Source organism: Mesoplodon bidens, assembly GCF_964165515.1.
Source record: "Mesoplodon bidens genome assembly, chromosome: 2".
Taxonomy (NCBI): domain Eukaryota; kingdom Metazoa; phylum Chordata; class Mammalia; order Artiodactyla; family Ziphiidae; genus Mesoplodon; species Mesoplodon bidens.
Window position 1 is genome coordinate 71,486,725 of NC_138177.1, and position 15,805 is coordinate 71,502,529.

At 41.0% G+C, this 15,805-nt stretch overlaps 1 protein-coding gene across 1 annotated transcript in view; it reads left to right on the forward strand.

The window, feature by feature from the left end:
- LOC308629856 (Fc receptor-like protein 5) overlaps positions 1–15,805 on the forward strand; it is a gene marked incomplete at its 5' end in the record, with an annotated part of 84,708 nt that overhangs the window by 45,064 nt on the left and 23,839 nt on the right. Inside the window, 5 exons of the mRNA XM_081258161.1 lie at positions 4,825–5,079; positions 5,369–5,653; positions 7,114–7,392; positions 10,064–10,339; positions 15,320–15,598. Coding sequence (XP_081114287.1) covers positions 4,825–5,079; positions 5,369–5,653; positions 7,114–7,392; positions 10,064–10,339; positions 15,320–15,598 — 1,374 coding nt within the window. The remainder of the gene's footprint in view (positions 1–4,824; positions 5,080–5,368; positions 5,654–7,113; positions 7,393–10,063; positions 10,340–15,319; positions 15,599–15,805) is intronic.

Sequence of the window (15,805 nt, forward strand, 5' to 3'; positions counted from 1 at the left end):
CAACTGGTTCATTTTTCACCAAAGTTGAAAATATTAGAATAAAACATATTTATTCATTTGTTCAACAAATTATTTAGTAACATTAATACACAGCACTATGCTAGGTGCTAAGGATGATGGGAAGACACGGGAGGCAGCATTTCTGTGCTTAGGAAGCTCATGATATAGAAGGGCCTTCAACAAGGCCAATGTACAAGGAATATCTATGTAACAAGATCTCAGTTAAACAATTGTCCAAGCAAAGTTACCAATGATGGTAAAAGTGGTTAACAAACTATATGCCAAGTAGCTGGTAATGACTTCATGAAACAGATAGACAGTAGGAGCTGGAGGGGGCAGGGATGGGGTGCAGCACAATGTGAGAAAAATGGACCCCATAGTTGGAAGCTGCATGGAATACTCCAGAACTAGGAAGCACATCCTAGTGTAACACCAAAACAAAGGAGCAGGATAGGGTAATGGCCAGGAATATGTGCTTTGTGGTCAAACAGGATGGGTTCAAATCAATGGGTTAAAAACTCGATTCTGCCCTTAACAGCTACTTAAACAGTTTCTGGTCTGTAAAATGGGGATAATCATAGAACTTTCCTCATAGGGATAGTTAAGAAGATTACATGAAATAATGTATGTGAATATCTACCACATAGAATACACTCAGAAAAATATTAGCTACTTATAAAACAATATAAATCCATGGTGCCAAGATATTTAGAAGATGGCAAATAATCCATTGCTCTGATCATAACACTTAGGTTTGGATTACTTCTCATCACCCCCATGTGGACAGGGATAATATCCCTTTTGCTCACTGCTGGGTTTCCATTGTCTTCTCCAGTTCCTAGATGCAGTTGGCATTCTACAAATTTCTGTTGAATGAATGAATCAAATCTGTCCCTCATCTGGAATGTGTAATCAGTTTACAAACTAGTCAATTTTGCCTCCTCTGCCTCTCCAATACTCCTTTCTCAAACCCGTATCCTCCCAAGTAGAGGTACTTACTAACTTAGTACTTTAATTAATTCATTACTCAATAAATGTTTATGAAATATCTCATAAGCCAGGCACTGTTATAAATTCTGCCTGATATATGGTGAACATGAGAAGTCCCTGCTTTCACATAGCTTCTATTCTAGAGAAGGGAAAGTAAACAAACAAAGTAAACAAGCAAATAAGATAATTTCAGATAAACATTATGAAGAAAATTAAATATCATCATCTCTTGCTCTGCCTTCCCTCCAGTCCTTCTGCTTTACATCTGCCAGAGTGCTCCAATAAGTTATAACATTTAATCTTGTCACTTTCCTACTTGAAACGTTTCCATGGCTCCCTGTTACTTTTATGATGAACCCATAGCTATGTACCATCTATAAATAAGGCCCTGCCTATCTGTCTAATTTGATTTCCCGTAAACTCTCTACCTTCCAGAACCACTCCCTCATTCAACTTCTAAACACCAGTGCTATTTCTTCACATCTGTGCCCTTTCTGTCTTAATTACACCCCCCATCAGCTCTTGCCACACACAAACACCTTTGCCTGGCTGACTCCTATGTTCTCATTCAGTCTTCTCAAGCATCACTTCCTTCAGGTATCTTTCATGGTCCACCCACCCTCTTTGCCACACACTGACTCACACATACAGACCCTACATACTGGGATGGGTGACCCTCCTGCCTTCAAGATGCCCCATGTGTATTTCTATTACTGCACTTATACCCTGTATTATAATTATATTATTTTGCTTCAGGTTTCTGTTTATCTCACCAATCAACTTCTTTTATCAGATACCATTTTTTTATTCATCTTTTTAATTCACGCTTTAGTCCAAGCACAATGACCAGTATAAATAGACATCTGACAAATGACTATTACATTAAAAAATAAATTTTAATGAAAGAAATAATAAATGAATGAAAAAAAAACAAGCATTCCCTTTGAAAAGCCAAAGATTCCTTGCTCTGTGCTCATCTCTGTCTCTTTATATTTTTACAGCTCCTGTTAGTGGACAATTTGGTGAGTTCTCCTTTCTTATGTACTTCAGTGTCCCTGGATAAGAGTGTCTCCCTAATAAATATGAAATATTTGTGATGATTGCCTGAGGATCTCTAATATCTCCTGTTTCTCTTGCTGAGGTCGGCAAAGATGTGAAAGTGTCACCTGGTCTATTGGCATTGCCCAAGAGCCAGGATAGCCACGTGGTCATCCTCTGACCCTCCCTGGAAGAAGCAGCAAATGTGCAAGCAACTCCTGGCCTTCACTAGGTCCTGCACTTACTCCTATTGCAAATGGACCCCAGATAACAAAGCAGAACATCTTAACTCCATATTAAATGTGCAGTACTTGGGATAAGACGTTCTCCAATCAGCAAGCCCGCAAAACTTCCCTGAAAACATCACACTGTGGAGATACCAGTGGGAATGTTGCATTCTCTAAAGTTTTAGGAGTAAAATCCTCCAGGAAATGTGTGTGGGAGCATAAGAACATCCAAAAAATGGGCCCTTAAAAGGAAGAAATGCACAAAAAGAGGAGATTGAGGGAGAAGACAAATTGTCTGTATCCCACATTTTTTTCAAGTTCTGACACTTAATTGACAATCTTTTGGGTCAAAGAGTATTTTGGATATTTGAGGACTCATAAATAGCGAGAACTCACTACCACCTCTCTCCTGTCCAAAATCAGGTGCCCAGTGTTTCATCCTTAATTAGATCACCTCTGGATTCTAGCTAACAACTTGTCCATTCCTTGCTCTACCACAATTAGCTATGATGGGATTTTTCTGGTCATTTCCTGGGCATAATCTATAAGATGAAGGTGTTAGACAAGTTAATCTCTCAAGCTTTTTCCAGTGCCAAAATCTTAATATGATTTATCCTTTTTTGGAAAGTGCAAAATTGTGATTTTAACAACTGCCTGGGAAGTTCTTATGAGTTTATGAACATGATGAAGTGGCAGGGGCAGGGGACGACATTTCCCAGGATCCAATTCCATAACAGACTAACCTACCATTTTTTTCCCATTGACATTTGGCAGTGAACCTTGCCTGGTATCACCCTCTTGAAATCATTTTGCTCACTGTCATCCCCTCAGAAATCACCTTCTTCTGGGTGAGTGCTTTGGTTGAAACACAGACTTGAGCAATCAGTGACCTTCCCAGGGGGATTTCTTAGGGATTCTCCAAATCCAGGACCTCCAGTCTGGGCCTCACACACCACTGTGATGGGGACTGCAAGCCACTCCACCTCAGATTCTTTCTCTTTCATCCACAGCAACTGAACCAAAATCTGTAATTTTCCTCCATCCTCCATGGACCACTGTCTTCCAAGGAGAGAATGTGACACTGACTTGCCAAGCATTTCAATTTGATGCATCAGGGAAAATAAAATGGTACCGTTGGTATCTTCTGGGAGAAAAGCAAAGTGAAACCTCAGGAAACATCCATGAGGTCCATGAATCTGGAGATTACAGATGGCAGGCCCAGGACTCACTCCTGAGTAATCGTGTGGGCTTGCTCTTTTCTCCACGTGGGAAAGAAATGAAAGAAAAAAGTTTAGAAATAATAAAGTTACCCAGAACTAAGCTATATTTACTAATTCAAAAGCTATAGAAATAGGGCCCAGGAATTTATATATTTTACAAGCTGCTCAGGTAAAAGGAAATTTGAGAAGCAATTTATCTGAATGGTTTCTGAAACTATGTATAGTTTGAGGCTTATAAAATTTATGTGGAATAATAATCTACATGAGGGCTTCCCTGGTGGCGCAGTGGTTGGGAGTCCGCCTGCCGATGCAGGGGACACGGGTTCGTGCCCCGGTCTGGGAGGATCCCACATGCCGCGGAGCGGCTGGGCCCGTGAGCCATGGCCGCTGAGCCTGCGCGTCCGGAGCCTGTGCTCTGCAGCGGGAGGGGCCACGACAGTGAGAGGCCTGCGTACTGCAAAAAAAATAAAATAAAATAAATAATTTACATGAGGATTTGTTAATATTTGACAGATAGATAGATAGATAGATAGACAGAAATTTCCATTTCTGTCCTAAAGCCACCTGTTTTGAGTTGAAGCAGTATCTTTCTAGTTATAGTGCTCTTTAATTTAGTGAACAAGGAAGCAGTATAGTAGCAAAGAGCTAAGAACTCCTTTGACCTGACAATTCCCCTCTTAAGAATTTACCTACTGAAATAAACATAGATATATACAACCAAAATTGAAGAACATTAAATGGCCAAGAAAAGAAAACTCATTAAATAAATTACCTTACTGCTATTGTAGGAAAACTTTGTGGTCATTCAAAACCAGATTAGGGAATGATATTGATGACATAGGAAAGTGTTCATAGCAAAGTAAGTGAAAAGCAAGTTATCAAGTAGATAAATATTTTAATTTCATAAAAAGAAAAGAAATACACAGACTCATATACATGTACATAGAAAAAATAACTTGAAAAAATCTGGGTGGTGAGATGATAAGATTAATTTACATTTCCGTTTACAAAATTTTCTCAAACATATGTGTTCCTTTTAAAACCAGAAAAAAAGAGGGATTTCCCTGGTGGTCCAGTGGTTTGGACTCTGCACTTCCATTTCAGGGGCACATGTTTGATCCCTGGCTGGGGAACTAAGATCCCGTAAGCCGCGCATCATGGCCAAAAAATAAAATATAAAATAGATAGATAGATGATGGATAGATAGATAAGACCAGAAAAAAAGAAATGATAGTTATTTTAAGAATCTTTTTTCCTAGTCCCTTTCTTATAAAATCTATTGGAATAATAATGAAAAGAAGGGAGAAACAATCAGATGAAACAAACAACTGCCCTTGTGTTTCCTACAGCCAACCTGATCCTGCAGGCTCCACTTGATGTGTTTGAAAAAGAATCTGTGATTCTGAGATGCCAAGCAAAGGCAAACACAGTACTGAATACTATAAAGCTGTACAAGAATGGAAAAGTCCTGGAAGTCCTTGAAAAATCCTCTGACTTCCATATTCATCAGGCAAGTCTGAAGGACAATGGCAAATATCACTGTACTGGAGTTAAGGAAGATGATCAGTTGGTTTCTTCAAACTCGGTCAAAATCGAAGTCCAAGGTAAAGCCTTCATTATTTTGTGAAATAGGTTAGTCAAAAGGAGGACCTCTGAGATTGTAGAGGATAAAGAGGGTGGACTGTAATACCATTGAACCTCAGGGCACAGTCCTACAAGGAACAGAGAAAGTACTACTGTGCTTTGGGCTGAAGGATATTAGTAATCAAAGGTGGCATCTCTTCTGCCTGCTTTTGTATGCTCTGCTTGCTGGTGCTGAGGATGAACTGTGTTTTTCTCCAGAGCAGTTCCAAGCGTCACTGCTCTGGGGACTGTTGTGATTCTTCTCTCTAGAGCTGTTTCCAAGTCCTGTGCTGAGAGCCAGCTCCACCCAGCCCACCGAAGGAGAAGCAGTGACTCTGACCTGTGAGACCCAGCTCTCTCCACAGAGGCCAGATGTCCAGCTCCAGTTTCACTTCTTCAGAGACAGACAGCCCCTGAGGCCAGGCTGGAGAAGCTCCCCAGAATTCAGGATCTTCACCATATGGAGAGAAAACTCAGGGTCTTACTGGTGCCAGGCACAGAGTATGACTCCCTCTGTCCAGAAACAGAGCCAGAGATTACAGATACAGGTGAAAAGTGAGTGTTAGTGAGGTGAGACTTGCTAAGACTGGGGCTGGGAAGAGCCGGGCAGAGTGGCACAACAGTTGTTTATTTTTTTTCTTTCAATCCCATGAGATACAACTCTTTCTTTTTCTTCTGAAGTTTCTCTTCCTTGACACCATTTTTTTTTCCTGGTAGGCCTATAGGCATAAGCCATGGGCTATGGCAGAGCCCTCCAATTGGGCTGGATGGACTCTGCTCAGCCAGATGGACAGATTCCTAGAATGCTAGATACCTGGAGCAGGGCACTTAAGAATAAAAACAAAACAAAGGACAAAAGCTTGGGGAGTGGATGGTTTCAACGTGCTGTCTTTAGGGTTGGTGTTTTACCCACGATTACTTTTCCCTAAGTCTCTGAAACTGTGTATGTCTTCAAGCATGACTGCTAACCAATGGTCAAATGCCTCTTCTGATTAAATTTGACCTATCTCATAGGAGATGTGTTTGAGCATTAGGAAAGATGCAGATCTGGGGTGCATGCTTTCCTGAATGAGGAAGGGGTGAAAGTGGTAGCATTCTCCATAAATTCACTCCCATTCCTAAGCAAAAAAGAAGGTTCTATGTTTCTTCTAAACTGTCCAGATTTTATTAATCTTTGGTCTCCAGTCACAGGCAACAGGTTTTTCTTAGGTCCCTGGTTTGGACTGGAAAATTGAGAGGAATTGGAGAGGGTGTTACCCAACAGTTGCAAAATAGTAATTTCTAGCATAGGATCTCCCCTAGCATAATTGATGGAACCCCAGTCTCAAACCCTACTCCCTCTCTGTTCCCAGGTATCTTCCCTTGTTCTTCAAGCCCCCAGGATGACTCAAAAAGGCACTGCCCTAAGCCAACATCCTAATGTAAAACCACAACCACCTGGGGTATAGAACACTTTCATCACAGATTTTCCCAGTTTTAGGAGGACTGTTATGGGTCCACATCCTCTGACCATCTAACTGACTGGCAGAGGTGTTAAGAAGTGCTTATTCCAGGGCAAGCTTGCTGTATATGCCAATGATTGATTTCCAACTAGCCACTGCAGTTGTCACAGCTTCAGAACAAGCACCTCTGATGGCAGGTCTTCCTGTCCCCTTCACCATCCACCACTTCCCCCCAAGCAACACCACTGTTGGACACCAGGTGTAATTTCCAGAATGATTAGTCCATGTTCTAACAGGTAGGGCATGAGGGGAGGGTGGGCAGGGTTACCTTTTTTTCTTGTGCCAGATGCTCCACCAGTTCATTAGGGAGTTGAAGTTCTCCCAAACCATGGATGGACCACAGTCTCTCCACCACTTTCTCCCTCGTCCCAAGGAACAAGTCCAATTCTACCCCAGGCCAACTTCCCATCGGGTCAGCAGACTTAGCCCTTCCCATTCTGAGATTCTTCTTCTATGACTCATTCTGTGACATCCCAATACCAAGAATCCCACATGTCATTTTTATTCATTTAGAAGTTGTTCCTGACGTCCGTATATACTTTCGCCCAAAGTTGGTGTTGGAAGGGCAGGAGCTGGTGCTCATCTGCTCAGTAAATGGAGTTCCAGGGCCCATCACAGTTTCTTGGTACAGAAAATTCAAAAAGCCAAGGACAGAAAGAAAGCTTCACACTTCCTCAGAAACAGAATTCAAGATCCCTGTGGTGAAGAACAGCTGTGATGGAGAGTATTACTGTGTTGCCAGGAATAGTCGCTCCTCCTTCCGCAGTGACCCAGTGACCATCAATGTGAAAGGTGTGTCTGCCAGATATTATCTGAGGGATGGGTTTTCAAACTTCGTGAAAACCACAAGGTGGTTGGGTGGGAGTGAATGTTGATAGTTGCCAATAATTTACTACTCTGAATAATCTACCAGAAGTTAGAGACTAACAGGAGTGGGATTTAGGGATAGAAGGAGTTGTGTGAGCTTTTGGAAACTCCTAGAAATGGAGGTCAGAGAAAGTACTCAGTGATTGGCATATGTCTGGACTCTTCATATTTACAAATTACTTTTTAGCTTAAATGCAGTGGCTCCTGGGATAAAGCCAGAACAAACAGAATTTTAGAACTGGAACAATCTGGAGCCATGTCTCTTCATAAGCCTCCTTGATTTAAGGATGTGCAGGGATTCCCTCCCTCCCACTACCTTGTTGTCTCTTTCAGTTCCAAATGACACATCCTTTCACCACCCTCAGGGCTCCTAGGGCACAGGATATTGGGAAGAATGAGATAGAGTTCCAGATCTTCACTGTGAAACCAAGGGAGCCTCTCTTTCAATTCTGTATCAGTTTTATCATGAGGCTGAAATCCTGAGGACCCCAGATCCCTATAGTAGAGGAACATGCCTAAATCTCTCTGCCCACAGAACATTCTGGGAACGACTCCTGTACTCAGACAATGACCTGGGGACCCAGGCAGTGAGGAGAGGCCACTCTCCATCAGAAGTGAGTTAAGACTGACCACCAGAAGTCACAGGATCAGGTTGTTTGTTACCCCCGAGTCTAAAGACTTCAGCTTCAGAAATTCACAGGCTTTTGGTTCACATGGCATCACGGCAGGTTCATTGCCTCTGCTTGGCAGATCTGAGCTCCTTCCTGTGACCACACTCTCAGGAATTCCTTACAGTGAATCATCAACAGTAAAATACACAATCTGACCAAAACTCTCCTAACATAGCTGTGAAAACTTTTCAGGGTCCAGATTCTGTCAGAGTTCACCATTATTTGGTTTAGATGATACGCAGTCTGATTTTTCTGTCAATCAAAAAAAAATAGTCCAGCGATTCCTGGGTCTAATCTTCCTCTTACTGAATCCCAGCAAATCTCTACTCCCTTACCTACTTCCTGCTTCTTCCCCAATTCATCTATATTAGTCTGCTCAGGCTGCCATAACATAATGCCACAGACTGGGTGGTTTAACAACAGAAATTTATTTTTTCACAGTTCTGGAGGTTAAAAGTCCAAGATCAGGTGCCAGTAAGATTGGTATTTAATCAGGGCTCTCTTTCTGGCTTGCAGTAGGCCACCTTCTCTCTGTGTCCTAACATGACCTTTCCTCTGTGCCCTGGGAGAGAGAGAGGCCTCTCTCTTCCTCTTCTATAAGGACACCAGTCCCATCTGATTAGGGCCCCACCCTTATGACCTCATTTGACATTTATTTCCTTAAAGGCCCTATCTCCAAATACAGTCATATTGGAGATTAGGGCTTCAACATATGTATTTGGAAGGGACACAGTTCAGTCCATAACACCATTCTAATATCCCCATTGGCTCCCAGGTCTTTGAACAACTGTCTCTATCTTGTGGGCCTCATCTTTTGACAAGTTCAGATACCATCACACTCCTTAATATGTCTGCAGCATCTCTCTCTCTCCCCCTCCTTGGTCCCTGGCATCTACAGAATTCAGTTTTTCTCTTTTCTTTCTTTATCCTTCAAATCCCCAGATGCTTGAGTTTCCAATCAATCTTAATAGTTCTCAAATCATTTCTCTATCCCAGAGTTGTGGAGATATCTGTTGTTCCAATCAATAATTAATTATTGGCAATAACCAATGTGCAAATCCATGTAGGATACAGACAGGTAGCAACATCACAGTTACTCCAACCATGTAACTACGGTTACTACACCACCCCAAACTACACCACCTACTTTACCAGTATCTGATGCCATCTTACCCTGAAACCTATTAAGGTAGTTGTGGTAGTGAGAGGAAAATAGCTTCTGTAGAGCCCTGTGCTGTTCCCTTCATTGGTGGCAAGCTCCAGTTCCACTTTCAAGGAGATGATATGATTCAGCATTAGACCATGAGTAAGGAGACAGACTCAGGTCCTATCTGGCCCTGAAAACAGCTGCCGAGGGACCACAGGTGGATCTCCTAACCTTTTCCTGACTCAGTTTTCTCACCTGTAAATAGAGAGTGTCAGGCTGGATGCAGGGAGAGTGTAGGAACAGAGGAGAGCGTCCTGGAAGAGTATGTGAATCTGGAACAAAAATGGGCCAAAGGCAGAGGCCTGAGGCCAATCCCAGCAAAGGGGGAAGTGTAGAGCAGGGACTGATAAGAAGACTCAGAGAGACTTGGCAGGTGAGGGAACAGATCTTCCATGGTCATATGGCAAAGGGAAGGGACAAGGTAAATCTGTCAGTCTGGTGGAAGCAAAATAAGGGACTTCTTCCCGAATAACATCATTTCCTCTGGAAAACAGGAATGAGGGTCACCTAACAAAGGGAGACAGGAGAGGAGAAGGGCCAGGTCTGATGGGAAAGAAGACCAGCATGGAAAACAGGAGAGAGCTGGGGAGAAAAGCCTGGGAGGCACTGGGCTGCCCTGAGGGCCGGTGGACTTGAGACTGGACATCTCACTAGCCACTGATTGAAAGCTCCAGGAAGTGGCAGATGCACCTGTTGACTAAGTGTTTCTTTCCCTCAGTCCCCGTGTCTCAACCTATCCTCACCCTCAGCCCTCCTGGGACCCGGACTTTTGTGGGAGATGAGGTGAGCTTTGACTGTGAAGCTCAGAGAGGTTCTCTGCCCATCTGGTATCAGTTTTTTCGTGAAGGTGTGCTGCTCATGAAGATAGAATCTACTTTATGGAGAACGTCCTACAGATTCTCTCTGACTGCAGAGCATTCTGGGAACTACTACTGCACAGCTGACAATGGCCTTGGCCTCCAGAGCAGTGAGACCCTGAGACTCTCTGTCACTGGTAAGCTCTGGATTCCTGCCAGTGACCCATCCCCGACCCAGATCCTCTCGCACCAACCCCTTCAGAGGTCTGCATGGATCTTCCAGTTTCCTACCCCAGTTGACCTCATGCCTGTCTTGGCTCCCTTCTCATAGAACCAGCTATCTGTGGGCCTTAATCCTCATCCATCCCTGGCTCAGCCAGACCCCTATGATAGCTCAGCACCTTCCCCAGCTTTTACCAAATGAATTTGTTTTCTCAAATTATCTTCTCAGGCCCTGTATGTTCAGTCTCCAAGCCAATTTCTCTTAACTCCATGCACAGAATCATCTCATATTTCCCCAATAACACTTACATATTAATTTAGCTACAAGCACAGTCATATGGGCATATAGTGGGCAAGACTTTACTTTCTCCAGAGGGTTCTCAAGCAGTTCAAGCTCTTCCAGTAGGTTTAAAGAGGGCTGAAGGTGAAGGGAGGGGAGGAAATGGCTTCCTGGAAACCAGCTCATTTGTTTTCTGGGGTTTCTGTGATCCTTTGACTTAACCCAGTAAAATAAGTGTCATTTCATTGTATTATGTTTTTTAAATTTTTGTTGCAGTATGACATACATTTATAAAGGTATATGAACCATAGGTGTACAGGTCATGGTTGCCCATGGAACCATGAAAAAGTGTCATTTTAGGAACAAAATTGCTTCTGTTTACACTTGGAATCTTTGTTTAGTAGAGAGTGAAAGATCAGTTTTCTTTTCAGAGAAGAGAAATATAAATAGAAAAATCTTGAATCTGGTATATCAGATCATTTTAGATCAGAAGAAAAAAACCCCTATGTCTCCAGTGGGTGAGGGTTTGTTAAGGATATCCAGGGAGTAAAAACAAAACAAAACAAAACAAAACAGGAAAGACATTATATTCAGATTCATGGAATAAGAACTGGGAGATCTCTCAGAATTCAACTTATTTCTCAAAAACAGATTATACTGATGTCTGAGGAGCTAGAAGCTTTCATTATTCTCTACTCCTAGGCCCATCAGCTATTTCCTTTCTATGTCCTTCTGCCCCATTGTTCTTACTGCTCCTAAGTGCTTTCCACCCTCATTCTTATGACTCTATCTTATAACTTATCTTTACTCAAAACTCCTGTTAATTTCAGCATTGGCTGCCTTGGACTTCTGGGTATGATGTCCTGCTCTGTATTTCAGCATCCGTCCCAACTGCCAAAGCGGTGCTTCCAACTAGTCTAACTAGTCAATCAGCCTAGCTCTAAGACACCTCATAGGCCACTGGCAAGTCTATACATAGAATGTTCTTAAACCAACTGCTCACCTCTAATTCAACAAATGATGGCCAAGAGAACAGGGTCACTTGGGACAACATGACATGTAATCAACTACGTTTAAGAAAATACTTTTTCTAGGAACGATATGCACAGCAGGACCTCTGAGGTTTCCTAGAAAGAGCCAGTGTACATGAAAAACACCTTGCTCGAGTTGTCTCATGTTAGTGTGGGTCAGAAAACCTGAATTCTAGCCCTGGATATGAAAATAGCTAGCTCATAATTTGGGCAAAACTTTTAAATTTTCTTTATCTCGCTGTTTTCACCTTCTATTGAAAGTTAGATAAGACAGTAATTAGTGTCCTTTAGAGCCCCAGAATTCTGTGATTCGATTTGGAATAGGAACCCAGAGACCATGAATTCATGAAGCTCTGGAAGAAACAAAGTGAGGGAGAGGCTGAGCGACACTCGTCAAAGCCCCAGACAAGACAACCAGGGAAATCTGTGGGTGCCCCAGAGCTGGGCTCGCTTACCTGGCAAAGAAAGGGAGAGCATCAGTTTGACAGAGTCTCATCATCTCTCACAGCAGGGAGTTAGGGGAGGCACTTTTAGGGCTTTGGGAGCAGGAATTGGTCAGAGTGTGATTGTAACTGCAAGTGTGGTCTGGTCAGAATTTGTAAATTAGGCAAGTTTCTGTTATAGTCTGTGGTCTTAGGAACCCCATGAGTCCATTTGGAGTTCTTATTACTATGGTCCTATCTTGGAACATATGGATCTGAAGGACCTCTTGCTCCTCAATAGCTCTTGTTTCAGATCATAGAAATAAAACATGGCCAAAGGAAGACATTACCCCAATATAAATTGTTGAGTAAAGAGATTATTTTTAAAATGTAAATGACCTGAGACCCAGACTCCAAAGCCTGAAGCCAATCTACCTAGGAAAGCCCCAATCCCTAAGACATCCTCTTTCTCATTATGGTGTTGTATTTTCTTCTCAAATTTAGCAATATCTGAAACCCCTTTATTTCCCGTTTCGTGTCTGTCTTCCTCAATACCAGAGTATAAGCTTCATGAGAATGGAACCTTATCAGTTTTGGTCTGCACCTCATCCCTGTGCCTACTTGGAGTCTGGCATAGAGTAGGTCTTCACTCAGCATTTGTAATTCCATGCACAAAAAGTCTTTGAGATGAGATGAGGAAAAAAAGAGCAGGGAGAAAACATTGATCTTTGCAACTGTTTATATCAACTGAACAGAAGTAAATGAGCTCTAATTTAGCAAACAAGTTGAGAAGTTTCACTGTGAGCTATGCAGACTTTCTGGCAGAATAATCTGGGTTGTTTTTTTTTTTTTTCCCAAGGGAATATACCCCAAAGAGAAGACACAGAAATTTCGTGGGAATGTGAGCTAATAAGATATACCCATTTTGAATCTATCAACAGCCCTGGGTCACTAAAACACTACCCGCCCCCCATACACACACACAGCTTTCTCAAGCAAATACAAAACTCAGAATATAATTTTATTCATTGAAGTAAAAGCCATAAAGGAAACAAGTCCAATATGAGAATCTTATATGTATAGCTGATTCACTTTGTTATAAAGCAGAAACTAACACACCATTGTAAAGCAATTATACTCCAATAAAGATGTTTAAAAAAAAGAGATGATAACAGAAAAGAAAATATATATATATATATATACACATATATATAACAGAGCTCAGGAGAAAAACCAAACCTATGTTAGAAATAAAATCCAAATTTGAAGCAGTAAGAAGAGAATGCATACTTCCAAAATCTGTTAATGGAATGGAGAATTGGTTTGAGAAAATAATACAGAACGCAAAGTAGAAAGACACAGAAAAAGGCAAAAAGAAAAAGAAAGTAAAATATGGAGATCAGAAAACGAAGCCCACAAGTGTGGATAATTAAGTGTCTAAAGAGAGAAACAAAACTCAAAGACATAATAAAAAGTTTCCTGAAGTGAAGAAAACTTGAATATGTAGATCAAAAGATATATCCTGATGAGGTTATTGACTTTCAAGGCTAAAAATATACATGTGTGTGCACGTGTCTGTGTGTGTGTGTGATCATGGCAAAAAAAAAAAAAAGCTGTCATCTCAGAAAGAAAAAATATGCAGTTGGTCTTAGTCTTTACACAGAAGTCAATGCTAAAAGAGAGAGGAATGGTATTCAGACTTGGACTTTCAAAGGAGAAATGAGAACTGAGAATTTTATATCAAATCAAAAAAACATTTTCAAACATGCAAGAATTCAGGGAACTTAGTACCCATTAACGCTTCTTGAAAAATTACTTGTTGACAAACTCTAGCCAGCCAAGGTATGAATCAATATAAAAGACTCCAAATGAGGAAACTATGATATGAAAAGTGAATACTGAATCTATTCAGATCAGTAGTTCTCAGCCTTGGCTGCATATTAGAATCACCTAGGAATTTTGAAAAAAGACTTTTTACTAAGCTCTCTCCAGACCAATTAAATTCAGAATCTCTCAGATGGGGTCTCAGAATCCATATTTTTTAACACATCCTCAGTTGAAAATATTGTACAGATATGGTTGAAAACCACTGATTCAGACATAAAAACAAAGGCTAAGCAATATGAGAGTTATGGTTACAGAATAGAAAGCAACTATTATAAATGCTGAAAAAGTAAAAAATATATGTAACAAAGTAAAATCAGTCAGAGGGAGAAGAGGAAATTAAAAAAACAATTTTCTCATGATTATTATTATTTCATAATGGAGAACAAAAATTGACTTAATAATTTAGAAAAATTAATGACAGATTTCAAAGTTTTCATTTCGTAAATAATTTCTGGATACTTTATAGAGAACAACTCATCATTAATGAATTATAGTTCACTAGCAGCCCATAAAAAATCAAATAATAAACTGTAAGGTCCCATAGGATAGAATAAGTCAATTCTTCAGATGGAACAACTGTAGAGTTTAAAACTAGGAAAAGAGAAATGGTAAGAAAAATAAGCCTGTGCATTTATATGACTATAATTGGTCAGAAGGTGGGGAAAGGAAACTCTTACATACCATTAGTGCAAGTGTAATTTGGTTGAAACTTTTTGAAGAAAAATTTAGCATTTTATATCATTATTTGAATGCCCATATCCCAGTCCCAGAAATCCCACTTTGAAGAATTTATCCTAAGAAATGCATTGACAAAATACAATGATATATATACAGAATTGTGTAATGCAGCCTTATTCAAAATTAGAAAACAATAACAACCTAAAGTTCCATAATGGGGAATTGCTTAATTGTATTACAGTAAATTCATACCATGGAATGCTTTGCTGTTGTTAAAAATAATCAAGCAATATTTACCCTAAATTATCAAATTTTAAATTTAGAGGAGTTGCATTTTATGCATGTAAATTATACCTCAATAAAGCTGATTTTTTTTTAAGTGACTGAGATAGGTCTTTAGATAATAACACAGAATGATGCTCATGATATTTTGCTAAGGGGAAAAATCAGGTTGTAGACCAGTATGTATACTGTGATCCCATGCATGTATGTGAGTTTTTTATGCATTTGTTTATGTGTTGATAAGAATAAGAGTTCTTACACATAGAAAAGATCTAGAAAGTGTCACCAAAGAATCAACAGAGGTAACCACTGAAAAATAAAAATAGAGGAAATGGGAAAAGACCCTTGTATCAACTAACTGATTTTTGCTCTCAGTTCCAGTATCTCGCCCTGTCCTTACCCTCAGAGCTCCCGGGGCCCAGTCTGTGGTGGGGGATGTGATGGAGCTTCACTGTGAGGCCTGGAGAGGCTCTCCCCCGATCCTGTACCAGTTTTATCATGAGGATGTCAGCCTGGGGAAAAGCTCAAGCCCCTCTGGAAGGGGAGCTTCCTTCAACCTCCTTCTGACAGCAGAGCATTCTGGGAACTACTTCTGTGAGGCCAACAATGGCCAGGGGTTCCAGCGCAGTAACACAGTGTCACTCAGTGTCAGAGGTAAGTGGACCCAACTACAGCACAGCCAGGGACAGACCATCTCCCCCACCTTCCCCTGTAGCTGAGATTGGAGGTACCCCAGGGCCATTTGCTGTGTGACATCATTGCTACACAACCTCCAACTGAGAGTTCTGTATTCTACATTTTCAGGAACTTGCACCTTTCCTTTGATTGCTTTTCCTCTCCTGATAGCAGCAGTGCAAGACA